This window comes from Triturus cristatus, chromosome 10 (assembly GCF_964204655.1).
Source record: "Triturus cristatus chromosome 10, aTriCri1.1, whole genome shotgun sequence".
NCBI classification, from domain to species: domain Eukaryota; kingdom Metazoa; phylum Chordata; class Amphibia; order Caudata; family Salamandridae; genus Triturus; species Triturus cristatus.
The window spans coordinates 1,064,927,470-1,064,952,202 of record NC_140593.1 but is presented as its reverse complement, the minus strand read 5'-3'; the positions used below and the strand labels follow the sequence as shown (position 1 = coordinate 1,064,952,202).

Genomic DNA, 24,733 nt, shown 5'->3' with positions numbered 1-24,733 from the left:
AGCAACACAGATGGGGGTTGTGATCACAGAGGGAGAGGTGGTGAAGCAACAGCTGAGTGGAAGAACCAACATTGGGGGCAGGTGGAAGCAACACGCAGGACGCTGGTGAGGAAGCAACACAGAGGGTGAGGGAAAGGACACAAACAGAGCGAGAGGAACATGGAGCTGGGAAGCAACAGATGAGAGAGAGCGCAATGCAGAGCTGTAGGAGGAGAAGCACATGGGCAAAAAAGCAACACGAGAAGGAGAAGCAGGTGAGGGTGAGTGCACCACAGGAAGTGGAAAACAGGGCTGGACTGGCCGTAGTGGGCACCAGGCGTTTCGCTGTTAGACCACCAGGGTGGGGGCCGGTTTCAGGCCCTGGAGGGCCATTTTAGTTACAGGGTGCCAGCAATATCGTCCCCCTGTAACAAAATCAGATGAAATCAGCCGTTTCAAACGGATCGGCCGCACCCCTCTCCTCACCCCAGGGGGGCAGGCCGAGCAGTTTGCCAGGGCCCATTTCGGTTTCCAGTCCGGCCCTGCTGGGAAAACACACAGGCAGGGAAAGAGCAACATGAGTGCAGCAGAGAAGGTGAGTATATGAGGGATACTGCTGAAAAACTCATGCACCCTGGAGGAGTGCTGAAACAAAAAGAGAAAAGTAGCACCAAAAAAGTGAGCAGTGAAAGGAATGAGTGATACCCTGGGGGAGGGCCAAACACATGAAGGTACATCATATCCACCTAAAAAGAAGTGCGTTTCAGTGCCAGGGTTAGTTGGCCAATACTTTACTTATGAATTCTTCCTGCTTTAATTTTTTGTTCTTTTTTTGTTTTAAGTTATCCTTTTGTGTTTTAACTGTGGCTTCAATTTACAATAATTCAGAGCCTATATTACCTTTTTTTTGATCAATGAAAATCATATTTTTCTGCGATGCCTGATTTAAGCACTGTGATAAATTCTTCTTACTTCATTATGTTCTTTTTTTAAACAACAAATGGTTTGTTTCATGCATTTTATATTTGAAGCTGTGTTTTTGTTTTGATCTCTCGTGTATGGTGCCCTGTGTCCGGTTACCCTTTGGTTAGCTTTAGACAATGCTTTAAAATGAGGCTTCTAAGACACAGCACTGTGACCTCAATTCCTTTGGTGCACTCTTGTCCAGGTGGAACATTAGGTGGGGTACTTAAAACACCTGGGTTTCATGTTTTCTTGCAAAGGCCCAGTGGTTGCGCTCTGGGCTTGTTTTGGGAGCAACCTGCTGCAATCCCAGGGAACCCCAGTGGGACAACCTCTCCAAAAAAACAAAATGGCAGCCTGGGCCGCCCACATTTTTAAATTAAGGGGAGGGAGGCATGTGGCCCTGCTCCCTGAGTTCTATTCAGCCTCGGTTACCCCACCCCTGGGGGCCTGAATCATCAAATATAGGGGATGGAGACCGCAGCCCCCTTCTCTGTGCTATTATAGGTCCTGAGGAGCCCACCCCAGTGCCAAACTTCACTAAAAAGGGCCACCTCTCCCCGAGTCTTGAAAAGGCTGTGGGGACTGCTAACTTGCTAAATATGGAGAGGGCCTCGAGGCGTCGCTCCATGAGCCATTAATGGCCCCTGGGCACCCCATCCCCTGCGGCCAACTCACTAGCTGTGACCTGGTGTGCCCACCCCTGGGACACAACAATGTCCCTGCACGCACCGGCGGGGCAGAGAAACCTGTGCTTGCTTACGCCTGGCGGGAGAATTTTTAAATCTCCTGCCATTCATGAGCAAACACAAAGTCTGCTCCCTGCAGATGGGAGCTTTGAAAATGCTCCGCCAGCTTGGAGCAGACTTTTGATCTGTTTCCCTGCCTTCACAAATGCGGGCAGGGAAACAGATCAAAATATTGCTCTCACCCAAAGGGACCAGCATAAATAGCTGTTCCCTCCAGACCACAGCAATTTGTGTTCTGTTTCCCTGCCTGAATCAGTGCAGGCAGGGAAAAAGATTACAAGTCTGCTCCCAGCTGGCTGGAGCATTTTCAAAGCTCCTGCTCGCTGGGAGCAAACTCAGTGTTTGCTCCTGTTTGGTGGGAGCAAACACAAAGTCTGCACCCAACCGGTGGGAGCTTTGAAAATTCTCCCGCCAGCTTGTAGCAGACTTTTGACCTGTTTTCCTGCTCGCACTGATGTGGGCAGGGAAACAGATCAAGGTATTGCTCCCACCCGGAGGGAGCAGCATAAACAGCTGCTCCCTCCAGGTCAGAGCAATTTGTGCTCTGTTTCGCTGCCTGCATCAGTGCAGGCAGGGAAACAGATTACAAGTCTGCTCTCAGCTGGCTGTGGCATTTTCAAAGCTCCCACTCCCTGGGAGCAGACACAGTGTTTGCTCCCGTTTGGTGGGAGTATGGAAAATGCTACCCCCAGGCAGGAGCAAACACAAGTTTCCATGCCCACGCTGGTGTTGGTAGGGAAACCGCTATGTCCCGGGGTGAGCTCCCTGCAACATAGCATGTGAACGGTCCCCGGAGAATGGGGTCCCCGGGGACATAACATGCTCAGGGAGGAGGGCCTTGTGGCCCCCTTGCCTTTTTCTAAAGCTAGCGGCCCTAGGGGATGGGGTCTACCCTGCCTTTTCAAGGCTAAGGGAGGGGGGCTGTGCAGCCCCTTCCCTCTTTTTCATAAATTACAGCCTCAGGGTGGAATCCACGGCTCAGGGAGCGTGGCAGTGCGGCCCGCTCCCCTTATCTGGTGAATTGTGGCCCCGGGGTGGGCTCTCGGAGCCTATAACAGCTCGGGAAGGGGGATCACACAGCCCCTTCCCCTTTTTTGAAGGATTTTGGCCCTGGGGGTTGGCTCCCTAGGGCCGAGAATGGCTTGGGGAGGGGGAGCATTGCTCCCCCTCCCCTTATTAAATGTGGCCCTGGGGGTGGGCTCCCCGGGGCCTATAATGGTTTGAGGAGGGGGTGCACAGCACCCCTCCAGTTTTTTAATGAATTTCAGCACCGTGGGTGGGTTCCCCAGGGCCTATAATGGCTCGAGGAGGGGGTCTTTGCGTTCCCCTCCCTTTTAATTAGTGACCCTGGGGGATGGGGCCCCCAGGGCTTTTTTAACCTCGAGCTATTATAGGCTCCTCAAGAGAGGAGCCGCGCAGCTCCCTCTTTTTTTTTTAACTACATAGGGCCCTGGGGATGGGCTCTCCCAGACCAAAAACGGCAAACTGCTCCCACTCTCATTACAGAATGCAGCCCTAGAGATGGGATCCCCGGGTCTATAATGGCTCAGTCAGGGGAGCTGCGTGGACCAGTGGTGGCTTGCTGAGGGAGCGCTGCGGGGCAGTGGGGCGGGGCAGGGGAGGGGCAGGGTGGGGGGCTAGTGGAGTCTGACATACGGCGGTCAGGAGTAAGGTAAGTAATTCAATAAGTAAAACAATTTACCTTGCGCACGCCGCAACGCCAACTGGGCTTCTTAGACTTGGCTCGGTCCACCTTGATCGGGGCGTGTTGCACTGTGACCTTATGTAGCATTATTTTGGTGACTTTTCACTTGTTTGCAGCTCACTTCGAACCCTGCATGCCACGCCAACTAATTAGCCAGGGTCCCCTTCGTCAGACATAGTCGCAACCACGGGACATTCTTTCCCTAGATGGTTGCAGTTTTTGCCATAAATTTCACTCCGCCTGCTCATTTGTATCCTGACGGTACTTTGCACATTTTCATCCTTTGCTTCCGAACAGTTACGGTGTAACCTCCCGTTGCATTATACCACGTGACCTTTTACTCTTTTTTCTCTTCCACAGGAATTATGGAAGGCTTCGCCGACATACTAGCAAAGGCTTATGTCTAGTTACCCAGCTGCCGTCACGGGACTACATTTCCCTTGACGCTGGCTTTTTTGACTACAGCTCCCAAGCACCCCTGTGTATCCAACAGCAATTGACGCGTTGTCAAATACGACATGTACAAACTCGCAGTGCACTCTTCTGGGAGGACGCACTCCAAGGAGACCCCGCTACATCAGAGCGGTAAGTGTTCCCCCAGGGTCGTGATTATCTCTGATTATCTCTGACTCTCCACTAGGCTGTGGCTTGTGCAGTGTGTCTGATTCCTTATCTCGATCTGAATGCTCACACGGTTGCAGTGCCTTATCCTCTGACAGCGTCTTTCCTGTCTTGCACTCTCCGTTTCTTTCGTGAGATTCATACCACTGCCTGCCTGTGTGTTCTGCACTTCTGTGAGCCGACTCCTTTGGTCGAGTCAGCGCCATGCCCTCACACATGCCCCTTAGGACCGCGTTAACCACCGCGAGTCTGCGTTTTCGGGGCTTCCATAATTTGCATTACTGGGCTCTAGTTTTTCTAACGCCCTCATGCCCCTTAGACCCACAGTAACCATGGCGAGTCTGTGCTTTACTACAGGGCTCTTGTGTTTTGTAATGCCCTTTCATGCCCCAGGACCAGCGTCTTGTATCGCGAGTCTTCTGTTCTCAATGGGCCCCCATCCATCTTGGATATACCCTCCGTGACAGACGCTTACAAGCTGCCTTAGCTCTCCCTGACCTACTAGGCGTATTAACATAGCCATCATCAATATATCCAGGCGCAGCCCCCCTGGGTTGTCTATGGGTACGGCACTGGAGTAAAGTAGTCCGACCTATAGTCTTGTGGAGTGTTATTACCCCACAAGAGCCTACTACTACAGATTACAACTATGTAGTACCTGCCTTGAACTTTTCAAACAATTCCTTGATCATGGTATAGTACTAGCCATTTTGGCATTCTAGTCTGAACAAACCATTGCCCTCTGCTTGCCCCTTTCTGACCAATGAACTTCAGAGCTCTGTCGGATCTGTGTTCTCTTCTGTCTGTCTCTCTCTCGCTGACACCACTTACTCTCCTTCTCAGGTCGGGTTAGCGTATGTACCTTTGGCCAAAAGAGGCCCGTACAGATGTGGTAACTATAGCAACCTAAATAGGTAAGTGCCGCTCTGCACTAATCTCACCATTTTTTTACAAAAGTGAAATATGAGTTTCTACCCAGTATTTAGTATGGCATAAGCCATTTTAACTGAATGTGGCATAAATCAGCACCTGCGCTATTTGGATTTCTTGTTTTTTGTCTCACTATAGGTCCCAGTGGTGGATTCACTGAACACACACATCTCTGGTTCAGTATATAACACCGACTTGTTTTTTTACATTCACTTGTTTTTTACATTCACTTGTTTTTTCACCTGTTGCAGTAGCTGCTTTTCTAGATCCTGATGAAGGCCCAGACACTCTCTATAGGTCACTAAAGGCCGAAACATGTCGATCTCTCTAATGTAGGTATCTTGAATTCTGACAGCCTCATTATCCAGCTCATTGTTTTTAATCCTGTCACTGGGTAGCTAAAAAAAGTGTTTGACAGCTAGCTCTGTAGGCAGTTTTAACTCACTTACATACTCACGCTAGCACTGCACAACACATTTATTCACACACCACGCTCACATAGTGTTCTTAGTACAACCCATGTGCTAGATTTGAAAAAACATCCTTGAGCTCCTCCCACATAGAGAGGCGTTTGTAGCCCATTCCTGACACGAGGAGGCATCCCTATGATGAAGCATGACACCTAAGGTGTGTGAGGGGAACCGTCCTTAAAAAGGGATACCTTCCCCGTACCAATTGGTTACCATTCTGGTGTCTGATATTTACGCTCCACATTCTCAGCAGCTTTACATTTTGGACCCGTGGGCTCATTGTGAGTTGAATATATGAGTGGGGAGTGTGCCCACGTAGGTCCTTAAATCTCATCTAGGCCCTTCTTTTGTGTGTTATATAGCAGCATGGGGTTACCAGCCTGTGGGGAAGCGTATGCCACTGCCCTTGGCCGGTGGCTGAGCACTGCGGGGGTTAGCTTTACATAATGTAAAATAATGTTAGTTTACATTATAAAAAAACTAGAAATTCACTGAAAGGAAACAAAGGTTAAAGTAATGTTATAGTTAGGTCTAATAAATAGATCTGTTTTTGCAACAGTAAAAGGAATTTCACTGAAAAAAACAAATGTTAAAGTTAGATAAATATGTCACTTATAACATTAATGTTTTGAAGTAAATTAAACACAGAAATTCTCTACTTACCGTTAGCAGAGATAACCATAACTTGCGCCCCCACTATGCACTGCTTATGATCTCACATGTTACATCACTCATGCCATGTTCTACAACATAATTTATGGCATCACTGACAACAGCTCAAATGACATAATTGATGCCATCACTGATGACATCATCCATGCTCCTTATGTACACATTACGCTATAAACCGGTATAGCATTAGAGCTATGAAAGTTTAAGTGCAAAATAGCTCTGAATAATATGAAGCATCCTTACTGCTATCATACATATAAACCCCATAGGTAAAGCAAGCTTTGTTATGTGCAACATTGACCCTATAGTATATTCTTCATGGGTAGCTGAGGTCGTGTTGACTAGGAACCACAGATGAAAGAGTAATCTATCCTGCACATGGTGTTCAATCTATGTACAACTGTTCAGGGAAAAACAAGTTCCTCCAGATACTCATGCCCTGTTGCATAACTAATGCAATCTACGGACCGTCTTTAGCTGTATCAAGGCCCTGACAGTCACTGAACCTATATTGAGAAATGAAGTGGATATGAGTTGAAAAGTGGGTTCTGCTAACACTGTTTACTCTATGGAGAGAGCTTCCTCTGTACCACACTGTTTACTGACCATAAAACTGTCATGAGAAATACACCACAGAGTATTAAAATGTATCTACTGAGAACAATGTACACTCTATGCAAAACATGTCCAAAGAGCAACTATTCACTTAAAATAACCATGGTCTGAAGGAGCTAAAGATCATACTAACTGCTGCCTTCACACTGTTGTGAAAACTTTACAGATTGCCCATCTTTTGATGCAAAACAATCACATGTACATAGGTTAGTACCTGGTGCGCACAGTCTTCTATGTTATGTGGAAATTGTCATGCTGAGACGATCCTGTCTAATAACTCAAGGATGCTTACACTACTTAATGTGTTTTACATACAATCTTTGCCCTGTTGAAAAAGTTTTCTGCAGAGCCAAAAAGCGTGTGTGGAACATGCTGAATCGAAGGTGTCACCTGTCACCTGCACCCTGAGTTAGTCTTCAATGCTAAGATTTATAACGTGTTCAATACCTCTTCACATCTATGATACATTAGAAGCACATGCGTTTTGTACACACTTACACCCATTCGCTGGACAAGGGGCTGTACAAAATTAGGTATAAAAGTAATACTGTAGTTATCCACCACTATATAAACTATAACATAAACAAGCACACTCATTGGATGATGTCATCAGTGATGTCCTTGAGATGTCATCAGTGATGTCATAAATTATGTCATAGAACATGTCATGAGTGATGTAATATTTAAGATTGTAAGCAGTGCCTGACCGGGGGAGGGGGGCGCAAGGTGAATTTCAGTTATTTTCTTTTCAAAACGTTAATGTTACCACTGACATATTCACCGAACCATAATGTTACTTTAACCTTTGTTTTTTTCAGTAAAGAAAATGTGAATGTGTCTGTGTCTCTGTGTGCATTAATGGCCTCATTTAGAGTTTGTCAGATGTGCAGATGTGGGACATCATCAGAGAGTGACAGATGTCCTGCCCACCCTATTTGGAGTGCGCAGAGGCCTCTACACTGTAAATATGGCAGATGGGATATCTACTGCTATGTAACGAATGATCTGTATCAGACAAACTCTCAATAAGAACCTTAGTCACCAGCACTCACAGGATATTAATTTCACCTGGGGAGAGTAAAATGTAAATTGCCTTTGTTAGTGGGGATCAAAGTCTTTTATTTATTAGTTATGGTCTAATATGGCTTAACATGGCCTAACAGTCCTCAGTCATGTTGACTGCATATATTATCCTGCTTGGCTTAACAATCTCTGCTGGAGGGGTGGTCCTTTTGCAGCTCTGACTGGATTCATTATTAAACTACCTGATGGTTTAATGGTACTTCTAATGAGTAGGGTGTAATCATTTATGGAAGAAATCCATATATGCCACCGGACTCCACCAATTAGCATACAATACTGTCCAATCTGTAGATGACATGTACCTGCATGTAAAACTGCCTCTATTCCCTACACACTTTGCATATCTTGCGCTTATGCGCAGGTGCAGCATGCTTCCATTATATTGATCGAACTGCATGTGCCTTACCAACATGTCCCATACAGGCCACACTACAACAACAACCCAAGGTCGGTTTAGGGCAGTGCAACTGGTGCGGCGGCACTAGGTGCTGACCAGTGGAGGGGGTGCCAAACTCAGGGGGGGCTCTGTGTTTAGCAGTAACTTAGGATAGGAAAGATGAGGGGCACTTATGCCCAGTGGTAGTGAGAGAATCTGAGGGTCATGGAGTTTGGGGGCGCCAAAAAATGATTCTTGCAACAGACGCCACTAGCGCTAAAGCCGGCCCTGCAACAACCTCTCAACCATGGACTCCGGAGTATACAGTGGAATCCAGTACAAACTGGAATACTTCACGACCTTATCAGGGAAATGAAGTGCTATATAAATAATAAATAATATAAGCATTGCACCGGGAATCTATGTTAGGCCTCCGAGAAGGGCACTGAAAGTACTATACAGATATCAGTAGACTACAGTGCAGTACAGTTCCATATTCATTGAGACCAGTGCAGTTAATTGACCACCCAACCATTTTTGAGACCCTGGCTTCATCATGTAGCATTTTCCACGGTCTTTGAATGGAATAATTGCTCTCTTGTTTCCACCCAGCTAAAAGTAAGTACCTGTGAATTAGGTGCTCTGTTCCCTTTGAGGTGTCCTACCTGCGTGGAGTTGCATATTCCATGTGACGCCGAAGAATGGAATCACTTCCTGGAGGCTCTGGGTTTGTAGACCTGACGCTGATGTTGCGGCTTTTTGCAGACTGCATGGAAATAAATATGTAAATGTATTAGGAGAATGGGGAGCCTGCCACAAAGACATTTTGGAGTATGTAAAGTAGTACTCTTTTATATACTCTTATACAGCCTTTAGTTTCTGAAAGAAAGAGTGCCATGCCCGAATCTCTGCTTGGATGCCCTCAGCGAGTGCAATTAAACATTGGAGCGCCAAATACCAAGGCTGGTAGCTTTAAATCCACCTTCTGCCTCTTTAAACCACTACAGTCACTCCCTGGACCTTTATCTCACTCTTGCAGGTTTCTGCTTTCGCCGTTTGTGATGATTTTGCCATCTTTCTCTTCCCCCATCTTTCCGATTTGTGTGTTTTTCCCTCTCTTACACTTGGTAAACCTCAGACGTGGAAACATAAGTGCCCGTGGCCTCCACCAGCAACTACTGGCTCAAATTAAGCACTGCTCATACATGCCTATGTGAATTAGCTCCATTTAAACATTTAAAAGGAGAATAAAATTGGTATATTCTGGGAAGATTCATATATAACTAGGACAAATAGAAAGGACTTTGCCCTCTTTTCACTCTTACTAATAGGAAGTTGAACGTTTGAGGACTGATTTGCAAATGTATATAACAGTACGTAAAAGAATGCTTCTCTAGTACTATTTCCGATACCCAGAAATGCTCTTGTGAATCTACTCCACAGACTTCTGTATTGTGCAATGTGAGGCAAAGTACATTGTCAATTTACTAGCCATCATAAAGACCTGGCGACATCCGGGGGGCTAAACATGGCTAGTAAACGGATGTAGTATTTTGCCTCATATTGGGTTTCATGAGTGCCCGCGTAAACCTTTATTAAATAAGTGCCTATGTTTTATATTTTTCCCTTCCACTGATGATGCCCATAAGAGAAAGTGTGGCCATGTGCCAGCTTCTGCTTCATTGTGTGCACCAGCATCTGCACGACCTTAATTAAATAGGGACTTTTATTCCTAGTGGTATTTAGACATCCCCAGCTACCCTAGAAATAGTGCAGGCCCTCTGCCACCTTCAGCACCACTGTGATTGTGCACCCTGTGCAAAACCACACATTCCACTCTCTCCTTTTAGATATTAAACGCGCCTCTAACATCAAATGGAGACAAGGCGCTGAATGCCACAAGACTCCAGGAATGGAGATGATAAAAACGAGTTTTAAACTTCTGAACATCTTATTAGTGCAACGTGACAAGAGGTTTTGGAGAAACGTACAAACACAAATTACCCATATCAATCTTGGAGCATTAGAGAGACAGGCGCAGCTAAAGATCTGGTCCCTCTAGTGCAGTGATACTCAAAGTACGGCCCGGGGGCCACATGCGGCCCTCCTGAACTTTACATGAGGTCCCCTGGTCATCCGCAGCACTGGGCTGCTGTTTCTCGACTCAGCACTAACGTTGAGAAATGTGTTAAATAAAGGGGCACAGCTTAACGGAATTTTAAAGAAGTAATTAAGGTGTTGTGCACCACTTAAATTTAGGAAAACCTTCATTTTTAAAGAAATGTTGCAACTATAAATATCTGATAGTCTCTTCAAAATTCAAAAAGGGTATTTAATTACCATGCAGAAGCGTTTCGTCTTAGTACATTAGATTTTATCAGTGCATTGAGAATTTTTTTTCTTTAAAGTGATAGTTTGCAAAGATGAATTTAGAAACATCCATGCTCCTTTTCACCCTGGCAACACCGCAAATAGTGAACTAAGAGGCAAGTCAGTTGCTATGTTTACCATCTGAGTTGCCTGGGTTCCTAATATACATGGATAACATTATAGTTTAGCAAATAAAACGCAAGAGAAACCTTCTCTTGCACTGCTAATCCTGAAGCCCTGTAGTTCGACATCCTCTTATATGTGAAAATGAAGAAAAAGAAAGTAAAGAGAAATAAAAAAAAATTGCCTTGGATCACACAATTTGGTCAAGTGGGGAAGCCGGGATTGATCCCAAGTTTTCTTGCTCCATAATGTGCAGATCAGCCTTTTATGTACAGGCTTTGCTTCCTTATGCCCACCTTACACCCCCCACCCCCACCTGTCTTCAATGTCGCCCTCGACCACACGAGAGGCAAACTTTCTGCCCCCTGGAAAATGTTTGTGAGTCCCCATGCTCTAGTAAGACATCTAAGGGCATAGAACAAGAGGCCAGCAAGCCTCTGGAACAAGGACCCCACAGGTCACGAAATAAGAAGCCAGCGAGTCTTTCCAATACCATGCAGCAAGGCACTGAGCGCATCATTACGCCTATGTTGGTCGATGCATATTGAGAAATGGCGTAAACAGGCCAATCAATTGTTTTGATGTCAAAAACAGGGCAAAGTCTGGGCTGCAGGCCGTTTTCCCTGCTCTCTCGTCGCCAAAAATCTACAAAAATAGGGCAATGCCCAGATGGCAGAATCTAAGCGGATAGCTGGCGAGCAGCCTGCTTCCTTTCATCTGAACTTCTCTTTCGCTTTACGTCAGCCCTCAGCCCCTGGGCCCAATTGACACCGGCCTCTGGCCGCAGGAAGCGCCCGCATTGACCGGAAGGATACTTACACACTTGGTGACGTCCCCGCTGCCGTCGGAGGTCACGGAGTTATTGACCGACACCGTGTGGGAGGAGGTGGTGTCCGTGCGGCTGCTGCTGAATTCGACCCTGTCGTCTTCGTGTTCCCGGATAGCTGCAGACACAGCGAGAGAGAAATGCTATTTATGTTTCTAAAGTATTTTTTTCCTCCTGTACTACATCTGAGGGAAATATGTGAAACATTGGAACCAGGGGCTTGACTAGCACAACAGCAGCGTACATCAGTAATACACAGCATGCATTACAAGTGAAATATTGCCCCTGAAATAGATATTATGGACTCTGTGCCAATGTTGTCTGTAGGAGTGAATTTTAGGAGAGGGAACATGAAACAGGTGGGCACACCCATAACTGACTGCACACTATCTCTTTACATATATATTGCTAGAAACATATATACACATACATATGAAGTCATATTTAAGCATTACTAATTTTGTAAGCTGCTATTGCCTCAAACAATGAATGCTTTGGAGTGAAAGGTTATTGTGCACGTGATTGTGTGTGGCATTAAGTGGGAAAAAAAACTGGGGGTGCTCTAAAAGGGGTGGGGCAAACCTCAAAGGGGTGTGGCCTGTCGAAGTATGGGCGTGGTCTAAATAAAGATAACTAGTGTAGCTCTGACAAGCCGTCAGCTCAAGGACTCCTCAGAGTGTCATCAGATTTGGAATTCCCCGCTCAGGCTCGCTCTCTCCCCACCTTATTACAGCTAGGCTATGTATGGATAACACCATACACCCTCCCCAGTACCCCAAGACTGCCGCTGCCCGCGTCCCACGCAGGGGGACATCAGCAGGGCAGCCCTCTAGTGGCCGCCCGTCGGAGCCCCCCCCCCCTGCTCCGCCTCTCCAGCGAGGCCGCGCCTCGGGGAGGGGAGGCCCCAATGGGTTGGTCTTGGGGAGGCGTGCCGCGAGGCTGGGCTAGGCTAGCCCCCTCTCTTAAGCGCCTCACCCCCTCTGATCTTCCTCTGCTTCCTGCGCCCCTGGCCGCGCGAATTACCTCACCACGCCGCCGTTTTGAGTGTCTTGGGCGTTCTGATCGCCCTGGTCTGGCGTCGGGTTTTAGTGCCTCCCTTTTATCCCGGTGAGTGTTAATTGTCCCTGAGCCTCACTGGCCTGGATGTGTGCTGGGTTGCCTGGTGGGGCTCGGGAGGTGGGCAGATGGGAGCGAGACTTATGCTGAGCGGCGGGGTAGTGTGCGAAGGGCGCCGAGTGTGGGTGCGAGGCCGAGGGAGGGGGGTCTTTGTGGTGCAAGGCTTTCATGCCGTTGGTCTCCTGTGCCGCGCAAGTTCCGGTGCCCTCGGCTTCCTGGTCTGGCGTCGGTCACACGGTTGTGTCCTTTTTCTTGCGTTGTTTTCATTGGAGAGTGCAGGGCAATACCGCCTCCCGTCTTTCCCTCGGGCCTTAAAGTAAAGAAGATGGCATGCGTGAGGCGAGGACTCGGCCCTTCTTTGTCGTACTTTTACACTTTACTTGGTGACAGATATTGACGTGTTGGCTCGTTTTTGAGGGGGAATGAAAGCCACACTGTGTGCCTAGCAGCCCCCCGACAGTACTAGGGCACGGAGTGGGTGGTGGATGGCAGGGGCTTGGGAACGGGTCCATGCCTCGCTTTCCCCGGACTTATTTTCAATGCTCTCGCCCGCCCCCCAGAGAGTAGCCCTATTTCAGTCACGCAGTCGCCGAGGCCTAGAAGGACGCAGAATGCTAGTGCCTCTCGGCGACCCTGCCTGTTAAACTTGTAGTGAAAAAAAAAACAAAAAAAAAACGCATTGGCGGGAAACCCTTCTCTCGGGCAACAAACACGCTGCATCCCAATAATCGAGATCATTGTTCGACAAGTCTGAGCGGCCTTTGTGTGAGGGGAGGGACGTCTGCACGTAGGTCACTGCGTGACAATTTTATTTATTTAGAGGTTTGCAGGGCCCCCGCAAAATAGCTGTCCACACACGATATTTCAGTTATTACAAAGAAACCTGCCCTCTCACTTTGTCGACGAAGGAAGCCACTGACCCGGCAATATGTGTGTTGTAGGGGTTGAAGGCCCGCGACCGGGCACTGCCTTTGTGGTGTCTTTGGGGGCCAGAGCTAGCTGTTTGGCTCGTGGGGGGCGAGCGCGGTCGGGAGGAACAATTTAGCAGTGTGGTTCAACGGTGGTTGTTTCTGCTTCTATTTACATTTTACTATTGTTTTTCATCCCGTCCTTTACTTTCTTGTGTGACGTTTAGCCACGTTAGATCGCGGGTGCGGCCAGGTGGATACACATATGTTCATGCGTTAGGCGTTTGCCTTAAATGTATGGGGAAATCCCTCGAAATAAAACAGGCGTGTAAATGTACGGGGAAATCCCTCGAAATAAAACGGGCGTGTAGAGCGGTGCCTACATTATCACAAGAAAGGCTCGTTTTCTGACTTCGGGACTTTTTATTCGTTCTTTCAGTGTTTCACTGCAAATAATGCAGAGAAAAGGGCCTGCTGCTAGTGGGCCCTCCTGGTGATAGGGAAGGGCCCCCGGCGTGAAGCCACAAATGTGCAGTGGTCGCTCGTTCAGCTGGAGGTTGGCCGCGCGTAGCGCTATTAAGACTGCAGTGCCAGGGAAGCGAATACTAGGGGGCAGAGGTCATCGCTTAATTGCAGCTGTATTAATGCCCGCTTACCACGCTGTTGCTGTTGGAGGATCGCGTTTCCTTGGGTTACTAACGTTCAGGCTTTTGGTGCGTGCTGGGGCGGTTCGGCAGAGTCGTGCTCTATACATGGCGATCAGACCCGAGGATGAAGCAGGGAGGGGATGTGGAGCTCCGGCTAGCCTGCCGACTTTGGGGCTGAGTGCCGGAGTTCGAGTCTCGGGGTCGCTTCCGCTTCCTGTGATTCTGGGGCGGGTCGCTTGGTCTCTCCGTGCCTGCTGGTGTAGTGTAAATACGGTGCTCGTGTGAAGCGCTCCGCTGCCTTCGGGTCGAGTTCGCGCTATACAAATATGCAACAATTTCAGCCGTTAAGCGCCGATAATACCTGCTTTCGCCGCGTGCCACTGTACTTCGGTGTAGTTAGGCGAGACCGATTGCATTGCAAATGCTTGTTTTACTTCTGCCGCTATCCCTTCTCTGTAAGTGCGGTTTTCTCCCCGATGCTGCTCTTCTGCGTGCCTCTGGGTGCACGGTCTGCGCTTCGTCTGGGGGGCTCCTGCACTTGCACCTGCTGCTTTGGGGGAGGGGGCTGTTGCCACGGCTTCCAGAAAGCGCGCTTGGGTGGGCGATACAGCGATCATTCATCGGCGCAAAGTTCTCCGGATTCCAGAAATCTAATTGCTTCTGCATCCGACTTAGTTAGTAAGGGCACAAAATATATGTACTAATTCTCATAGCCGCTTACAAGTGACCTTTGAGTGTAATGTTTTCTTTTGCGTAAACCACACGCAGTCCAACAAATCCGATACAAAACACGGCTCCCATCATCTGTTGAGGTGGACAGTTGTATTAGGAAAGTAGCAGCGGGTATAATGGGAGGGAACTGCTGTCAGGCTTCCTAGCTGTCAATACGAATAGACGAGTAGCCAACAAAACAAACAAACAAGGGACGGCAGGCATTTGGAGCGAAGCGGCCATCTTAGCATGATGCAGTTTTGTGCTACAGCAAGAGGTGCCTTGCAGGAAAGTTGAGGAATATTACATGTTGCATGGAATTTCAAAAAATAAATTACAGATCATGAACTTTTCTGTGGCAAGTGCAATAAAATAATCGCATTGCTCGTGTCGCTTTCGATATACAAGAACGAATATTTAATTTTCCTGATAATCATTATAAACATTATTAAGGTATGCTACGTTAGTAGTTCTTTTTATGCTTTCTTATTTTAATTGCTGATGGTGTTTTCTTAAGACTGTTGTCAATGATTGGCGCTTGTTTCGCACAATGGGTCTAGTTTTACTAGTTTTAGCTTGTGGCCAATGGTAGTTTTCGTTAGCCAGTTTCGGGATAGCTGTTAATGCAGGACACTAGAAGCGGTTGTGTGTATGTCCAAGTTGGGGAAGGTTTTCTTGTGACACAGGCAAGCTTGCATTGTGGTGCACCAGTGCCAATGGCCTTCGGTATCGGGCATAGGCACGCATTTAATAGGAATAAAAAATCCACATTTCTTATGTCCTTATGCAGTTGGCTTCTATACAACTTCAAGTCAGGATGATGATACGTTTTAGAGACTTTTATGGGCAACCCTTTTTATGCAACGCGCAGCAACCAGTATAATACCTACATGTGACTCATGCGCCGCTGGCAATACGTCAAGCTTTCCTTATGTACACAGGTAGGGCTTCACCTTTGTGTTGTCAGAACAGGATAAGTGAGGGTATATGTATATATATATATATATATATATATATATATATATGCTATCTTGGTAGCAGGAGTACAAATATGTCAAAGGTTCAGCCTAACACCAGTCTCAACCATAATGCAAGGGTCAGCTTGTGGAAAGGTGTAGCACAGAAATTGATATACCAATGTTAATATTGTGAGTTCCACGCTTGAGTCAAGAGATGCTGCTGTCTTTCATCTTTGCCTGGCCATTCGAAAACAGCTGGTGTAAGGTTTCTTTCAAATCACAATCATAGGGGCAGCTTAGTCTATACAGAAAAGTCAGCAGCCTGAGCGGTTTTGAGACAAGCTGTAGGCCTGGGTTTGCGCGTCATACATAACATCGTGAAGGTAGTTATTATTGTGAGTTCCACGCTCAAGTCAAGAGACACTGCTGCCTTTCATCTTTGGCCTTGCTATTCGGAAACAGCTGGTGGGATGTTTTCTGCAACACAGTCGCACTGGCAGCTTAGTCTATACAGGAAAGTCAGCAGCCTGAGCTGTTTGAGACATGCGGCAGGCCTGGGTTTGTGTGTCATACATAACATCTTTAAGGTTATTCTCCCTGTTTCACAGGGAGGCAAGGGAAAGCCCAGAGTGACATGGTTTACCGAGACTTAGCCTGGCTTGCCTTTTTTCTGCGACTTTGTGAGGTCTGTTTATGTATTGTATGAAGGTGACAGAGGTTGTCACTGTTGTTTGATAGGCAACAGGGCCAGATGACGTCTAAGTGCATTGTGTGCTGGAAACTAAGGAACGGGTCCATTATAGTAAGCACATGGAGCACGGGGGCGTTTTTAGCGCTAAAAGAAAGTTGAGACAACCCAGTTAAGTTTCAGTGCTCGGCCACATTTGGTGGGGCAATTCCATGTGTAAAGCATTACACCAGTCAGCCCTGGGAATTAGGCAGACGTACGATTAGCTGAGATGTTGCCCAAACTGAGGGAGAGCATATCGACCGTAATTCACAGTGGAGCCAGGGTAAACGTTACAAAGCAATGCTGTAGATTTCCTGTAGAATGCCGTATGGCTAAGCTTCAAGGATAAGGCCCTGACCTTTCACAAATAATCACAAGGGGTATAGACCATTCGGCATTCCCGATATCCTGCCAGGAGATATGGTTCAACGCCGGTTCCAACAGACTTGTCTGCCCCCACGGGCTATCCTTCCAGGGCTTAAAACCAGTGAATGGAAGGGGCATCTTTTTCGACCTGTGTTGAACTGGGAAAGGAAGCAAGGCGGGCTTGATAACTCTTACTTCTACCTGCAATGGCACATCTTGTCAGGAGTGATTGTCATAGGTATCGCACTTCAGCCAGGCTAGGTTAACACCCATCCACCCCAAGCTGAGTGTCCAAGGTGATAGTGGGCCGCATATACACAACCGAGTATCAGGCCCCTGGGGGTCGTCAGCGTAGTGAATTACTAAATTCAACTGAAATGGAGGTGTGACCACGTTCTACACTAGCAGAAGTTAGGGAGTGCAAGCCTCCGCCTAGGGGGGCGGCTGGCTGAATTTGATGAACTAGTTCAAACGTTTCACAGCACTACACGGGGGAGAGTGTCCATTACCTGTGCATTCTTCTACCAGACACCCCAGAATGGCATGCCCTCATCTACATGGTCATAACTGAGAGAGCAGAGAGCGACCATACCTCTTAGACTTTGCACTTAAACTTTCTAATAATGGAAAGGGCTTAACACCTTTTGAAATTAGCATGACCAGAGATGTGTTGCCTTTCAACGACATTTGACAGGTTAAATGGGCAAAGCCAGCAGAAAAGCCAGATGTATTGTCATCAATTAAGGCAGACGTGACCCAAGTATTGGCAAGATAGAGACACTGCCAACTATGAAGATGTACATGAAATCATAACTGGGGCTCACAACAAATTATTTGATAAAATAAGAGGTTTCTTTTTCAAGCCACTATGTCGGTGCCACGAATTACCATAACGCAGCAGCGCTGGTATAACAAGGTCTGCAGGCAAACCATTAACTCCTTGCAGCAGCAATAATGTTTAGAATCTAGCTAATATTCAACCAGCAACGAAACTGTATATGCTGTCCCAGTGGAGAGCAAGAAAAGATTGGGATGAACAGCGGGACTAGTTTAAGACCCTATCATCCAATTTAATGCAACTTAATTTGCAAGTAGAAAGGCTAAAACAAGGAGATGTTGCTAAGATACGGGTCGGTTTGCAATAAAAAATAGGATAATACAATGTACAAAGAAGCAAAAGTAGGGGGTAATGGCCGAAAAGGTAAACGTGGCAGAGTTAGCAGTTTTATCGAATTTTCAGTTCTTTGTACTGGCATGCTGTAGGAAGGTGAGATTGTCTCTACGACACAGTTGCCAACGATGCTGTCACCAGCTAAGGTTGTGGCATTAACCATCCAGAGACAGTGACATGATGCAGCCAGGGACAGTGAGCATATGTTACATGGTGCTGGGTGTGAGTACAAAGACGGAGGCTGTTGCAGCAGGAGCCGTAGCTCAGTGGCACTATTGTCGGCCTTTGGTGTTGCAGGTCCCTAAAAAGCAGGGGTTCAATCCCCAGCAGTGGAGGCAAGGTCATCTCTGACTGGCAAAATCTAGAGCAATTGTTTTTCCATACTGTCCAATGCTCACGGCCAGATTGCAGGTCCATAAGCGCCCATTTCACCATGCCTTGGTAGCCATGCCATATTTTCAAGCCTGAGAAACATGTAGGTGTTGCCCTTCCCGCTCAGCCTTTCCTTGGAGCCAGGGAGTTGGGAAACGTTCACAAAGTTTGGTCCTCGAGCTGAGAGATGCGTATTTTTCAGCAGCTCAGTCAGTCATAGTAGCTTCATCCGGAGCCATGATAAACGCCGTCCATACAGCAGTTATGTTAAATGCTTTGCCCTGTCGAGACATCATGCAAACCTCGAAGCAGCAGCAATTTGGGAACCATGACACTCTCAATACATCACTTGGGGCATGGGTTTTCATCAGACATGCATTGCTCCAAGATGAGGTGGGGGGTTCTATGAGCCTTATGGGGTACACCTGTCCAGGGTAGGGATGGACATGTGCTTGCTGGACGTGCAAGAGGCGCTCGCAGGGGCAGGGCATCAGTAGCAGCAATAGAGGGAAGGGGGGGCTCTGGCATCGACGGGTGCCTCCCCAGAGCTGTGGCGGAGTTACAGGGCGATCTGGAGGCAGAAGGGTACAGTAAGGGTACCTCTGCGACAGGCGGTACAGTAAGGGTACCCCTGTCCGGCACAGTAAGGGTGACCGAGCCAAGGTCCGGGAGCCGAAGGAGGTTCTGGGAAGACCGCGACGGCGCCCCGTTAGTCCTTCGGGCGGTTGGGGGGCCTGACCAACCGGGGGTGTGCCACAACACGCTCCGCCCCCGTTAAAAGGGGCGGGAGTATTAGACAGATCACGTGATCCAAAGGAGGATCTGAAAAAATGTGCCGCACTGCAGGGCATCGACCCACCGTGCGTGCTGGCTCGCAAGGCGGGCGGAGCAGCGAGGGGCTGCTCGCCCTGGATCGCCCGTAAGATAACCCACTTATCGTCATACTTATGTTGTATGAAATAAACCTGCGACAGTTCTTCACACATAATGAAAGTGTCAGTGTAATCTTTGGGTGACGTCTGTGCATGCGTGTTGTGTGGAGCGGATGACGGTGTGGTCACTATGCCGCTGCCCGCGTCCCACGCAGGGGGACATCAGCAGGGCAGCCCTCTAGTGGCCGCCCGTCGGAGCCCCCCCCCCTGCTCCGCCTCTCCAGCGAGGCCGCGCCTCGGGGAGGGGAGGCCCCAATGGGTTGGTCTTGGGGAGGCGTGCCGCGAGGCTGGGCGAGGCTAGCCCCCTCTCTTAAGCGCCTCACCCCCTCTGATCTTCCTCTGCTTCCTGCGCCCCTGGCCGCGCGAATTCCCACCCTTTCCGCTTACCCTGCGCGGCAGAGGCAGCGCGCTATCGGAATGTTGTAATGTTTTTTCTTGCGTTGCAGGCGGAGTTACAGGGCGATCTGGAGGCAGAAGGGTACAGTAAGGGTACCTCTGCGACAGGCGGTACAGTAAGGGTACCCCTGTCCGGCACAGTAAGGGTGCCCGAGCCAAGGTCCGGGAGCCGAAGGAGGTTCTGGGAAGACCGCGACGGCGCCCCGTTAGTCCTTCGGGCGGTTGGGGGGCCTGACCAACCGGGGGTGTGCCACAACACGCTCCGCCCCCGTTAAAAGGGGCGGGAGTATTAGACAGATCACGTGATCCAAAGGAGGATCTGAAAAAATGTGCTGCACTGCAGGGCATCGACCCACCGTGCGTGCTGGCTCGCAAGGCGGGCGGAGCAGCGAGGGGCTGCTCGCCCTGGATCGCCCGTAAGATAACCCACTTATCGTCATACTTATATTGTATGAAATAAACCTGCGACAGTTCTTCACCCATAATGAAAGTGTCAGTGTAATCTTTGGGTGACGTCTGTGCATGCGTGTTGTGTGGAGCGGATGACGGTGTGGTCACTATGGTGTCGTCATCCCGGGAAATGCCCAGGCAGACACCTCCCATATAGAGTGGCTCCACGTGAGGCTGAGTGTACTGGAAGCACTGCTGCCAGAACGAAATGCAGCTTCGCAGGGGTGAGTTTTAACGAAGCCACCACCCCCGTCAAAACTTGCCACAGAGTCCTCCTACAACGTGGCTCTCCTGGCATGACGTCATGCCTTGACCTCCACTACTCAGTAGTGAGCAAAATGAGCATGCACACATCTATGTGCATGCTCTCACTGCAGTCCAAGAAAAAAAAAGATAACAGACTACCTCTGCGAGGCCCAAAAAGAGAGCCCGATAGAGACCCGTTTCGAAGCCCCCTGAAAATAACTGCCGGTGATCAGACTCGGACAGAGCCTAAAGCCCCCTAAAGCCACTTAAAGCCCTGAGTAGTGCCATCTACTACCATGTTACTCCGAACTCCTTATGTAATTTACTTCACTCTATTTTATAGCACTCTGACACCTCTGGGTAAAGGACGCACTTTATAAAAACACAAAAATAAGAGGCGTCAACCTAGCAGTCGCGAATAGGATTGACTTGTTCGTGAGATCGGGGGTGGTTCGGAGCGCGGCCATTCACAGCCCTGCCGAGTGCACACATATCTGTTAAATAATAATATATGTTACTAATTTCCTCTGATCCCCCACAAGCATTGCAAATTGCCATGCACATGTTGGTTGCCGTTAAGCAAAAAAAGCTGATAGCGATGCCACTGCCATCTCTTCTTTGGTTGATAGCAGGTGAGTGGCTCTGGGCTGGGTTATGGCTGGATTGATTAATGTCAGGCAGAGGTTCAAGTAAGGGCGAAGTGGGGGCTAATTCTAGCACAGGAAATTGGCTCCTCTGTGAAACGTCACTTGGTAAATGTATTCCAAGCGATGCTGTAAAAATGAACTTGCTTATAAAAGTAATAAACGCACCAGCAGCCAGGCGCGCAACACCCATTGGGCGTAAATCCCCCCCCCCGTCGTGTGTGTCAGCACGGGATGAGACACAGCTTCCCGGGCACACACATAGCCGCACCCGAGTACCTCACGGGTCTTTAAAAGACCATTTATTTCTAACCAGGAATTGTTATTTTTCACCCCTTCTTACAGCCCCTGCATCTCCACTCTGACTATTGCTGGAAGAATTAGCACCCGCACCCCCCTGAAATGTGGCTCTAGTTGCGCCTCTGCCAGCAGCCCGAGCAGGCTCCCAACTTCAACTGCTGAGGAGGGGAACATTTTCGTTCATACATTCGGATTCTCTATTCTAGAATAGTGACGTAAAATGCAACACATCTGTCTTTAAGAACAATAATACAAAATGAGACTGTATACTGAATGATACCCATAGGAAATAAAACAATGAATGCAAATATATTCATTTTAAGCGTGAAAAAAATGCAACTAAAGCTTCCTATTACTTAATGCCCATTGGAAACAACACAGGACCACATACATACCCTCACGCCTAATCGCTCAACCTTGATGGTATCTTCCTTTGATGTGCACTCCTTCGCAGATCCACTCGTTCTGTCATTCAGACCTGCTTACCAGCCAAAGGTGCCTGCTGTTCTAAATCAGCATATTGTACATCACCAGAAGATTCTTTCCGTACTAAGCTCGAGTCCAGATGCACTCCCCACTTTTTCTCAACTTCACCACATTACTCACGTTCCATCGCTTCCTATTTTCCAACACATCTGTAAACCTTCCAGTTCTACTCACTGCAGTCCAAGAAAAAAAAAGACAACGGACTACCTCCGCGAGGGCCGAAAATAGAGCCCGATAGCGACCCATTTCGAGACCCCTAAAAATAACTGCCAGTGCTCAGACCCGGACAGACCCGCCCCACTTAAAGCACTGGTGGCATGGTTAGTTTCTTCCACTGCCATGGTGGTGAAGGCCAAGCCATGCACGTGAGCACAGGTCCCATCTGCCTTCCCCTCAAACCCCAAGGGAAGCAAGTGGCTAGAGCTTAACTTGTGCTGGTGGATGAAGGTGGTGGGCAGCGGCAATCATCTTTAGAGGACTGGCACTTCATCATCACTCTGACCCAGAGCAAGATAGAGAAAGAGAGGGAGAAGAGAAACATTGGAAAATACAGGCAAAGTGATGAAGAAGACACCAGAGAATGAGAGAAAACAAGCATTGGCATAGCCAATTGGTTACACCTTTGGGACCTTATACGTGTTTAGCCAGAGCTATTGGCTTTTCCAGGGTCTTTCTTTTGATAGACAAAGTTTTTTGAATTTTTGCATAGAAAGTACAAGACACACACATTGGTTCAGCCGAAAGTGATACAGCATTTAACCACGGTCCGGGCATGAAGTTGCATGATATCTTAGCACAAAGGCAACACCAACAGACTTATCGATGGGCGTGGCCCTAAGTTAATTGTCCCAGCCACTTTTCTCATACTCAACTATGCTTCAAGGTACAAACCCAGGCCTCGGTAGATCAGTCTTTCTTGCTCGGCACAGCAGTCCACCCCCGTCGCCATTGTGAGAGGGTGGGAAGGGGGGGCAGGGTTTTTGCCAATGTCTTTAAGCTATGTTGTAGAACAGTGTGGCTGCTTTGCAGCATGTTGAAAAGTTATAATAAAAAAGTTTAATAAGCATTTTTGTTACCTTATTTATAACCAGGAAGACATTATGTACAACTGAACGACCCAATTAAAAGAATAATTAACATAAAAAATGACTTCTAGTTTTTTTGTCCTTGCAATGCTGCCAACTTCTTCCTGCCTGTTCTAAGGCTTGTTTGTTATAGCTTTTTTTTATTACGGGGGGGCATAAACAACGGGAGGGTGGAGGTTGGGAAATAGTACCTGAATTACAACGCAAGCAGTGAATGCACACTAGGCGAGAATCAAATGATGCAAGACTCCGAGGGCAGACTGAGGTGGTGCTGAGTGATACTGAGGTGTTGCTGAGGTGGTGGTGTGCTGGTGCAGAGGTGATGCTCACGTGACACTGAATGATACTCAGGTTGTGCTGAGTAATGGTGTGGTGGTGTTGATGTGGTGGTGTGCTGGTGCAGAGGTGATGCCTAAGTGATGCTGAGTGGTACTGAGGTGGTGCTGAGTGATTCTGAGGTGGTACTGAGTGATGCTGTGGTGCTGCACTGGTGCTCAGGTGGTGCTGCGCTGGTACTCAGGGGGTTCTGAGCTGGTGCTCAGGAGGCACTGAGTGATGCTGAGTTGGTGCTGTGCTGAGGTGATGCTGCAATGATGCCGAGGTGGTGCTGCTCTGAAGCTGAAGTAGTGCTGCGTTGGTGCTGAATTGCTGCTGAGGTGGGGCTGTGCTGGTGCTGAGGTTGGGCTGCAATGGTGGTGGTGCACTGGTGCAGAGGAGGTGCTGTGCTGATGCTGAGATGGTGCTGCACTGATGCTGAAGTGGTGCTGAATTGGTGGTGGTTCACTGATGAGGAGGTGGTGCTGTGCTGATGCTGAGGTGGTGCTGTGGTGGTGCTCAGGTGATGCTGAGTAATGCTGAGGTGGTGCTGAGTGATGCTGATGTGGCTCTGAGTCATGCTGAGATGATGGTGCTGCACGGTGCTCAGGTGGTGCTGAGCTGGTGCGGTGCTGAGGTGATGATGCGCTGATGCTGAGGTGGTGCTTTGTTGATGTTGAAGTGGTGCTGCATTGGTCCTGAATTGTTGCTGAGGTGGGGTTGCCATGGTGCTGAGGTTGGGCTGTGCTGGTGCTGAGGTGGGTCTGTGCTAGTGGTGGTGGTGCACTGATGCTGAGGTGGTGCTGTACTGATGCTGGGGTGTTGCTGTGCTGAGTTGGTGCTGTATTGGTGGTTGTGCACTGATAAGGAGGTGTTGCTGTGCACTGATGATCAGGTGGTGCTTCGCTGATGCTGTGCCCATTCTGAGGTGGTGCTGCACTGGTGCTGTTGTGGCGCTGAGTGATACTGAGGGGGTGGTGTGCTTGTGCGGAGGTGGTGATCAGGTGGTTCTGAGTGATACTGAGGTGGTGCTCAGGTGGTGAAGTGCTTGAGCAGAGGTGGTGCTCAGGTGGTGCTGAGTAATGCTAAGGTGATGCTGAGTGATATTTTGGAGGTGCTGTGCTATACTGGTGCTCAGGTGGTGCTGAGTTATGCTGAGTTGGTGCTGTGCTGGTGCTGAGGTGATGCTGCACAGGTGCTGAGGTGGTTCTGTGCTAATACTGAAGAGGTACTGTGCTGGTGCTGAGTTGCTGTGCGGTGGTGCTGAGGTGGTGCTGCACTGATGCTGTGGTGGGGCTGTGCTGGTGCTGAGGTGTGGCTGTTTTGCTGCTGGTGCACTGATGTGGAGGGGGTGCTGTGCTGATGCTGAGATGGTGCTGTGCTGATGTTGGGGTGGTGCTGCGCGGATGCTGAGGTG

The 24,733-nt window shown here is 48.5% G+C and overlaps 1 protein-coding gene across 6 annotated transcripts in view; it reads right to left on the bottom strand.

Moving 5' to 3' along the window:
* Window positions 1–24,733, bottom strand: part of CARD11 (caspase recruitment domain family member 11) — a 935,632-nt gene that overhangs the window by 179,509 nt on the left and 731,390 nt on the right. For all 6 annotated transcript variants that reach the window (XM_085629202.1, XM_085629205.1, XM_085629200.1 and 3 more), the window contains exons 11-12: window positions 11,476–11,600; window positions 8,829–8,929 (exon numbers count right to left, since the gene is read on the bottom strand). In XM_085629202.1, the coding sequence (XP_085485328.1) occupies window positions 8,829–8,929; window positions 11,476–11,600 (226 nt within the window). The remainder of the gene's footprint in view (window positions 1–8,828; window positions 8,930–11,475; window positions 11,601–24,733) is intronic.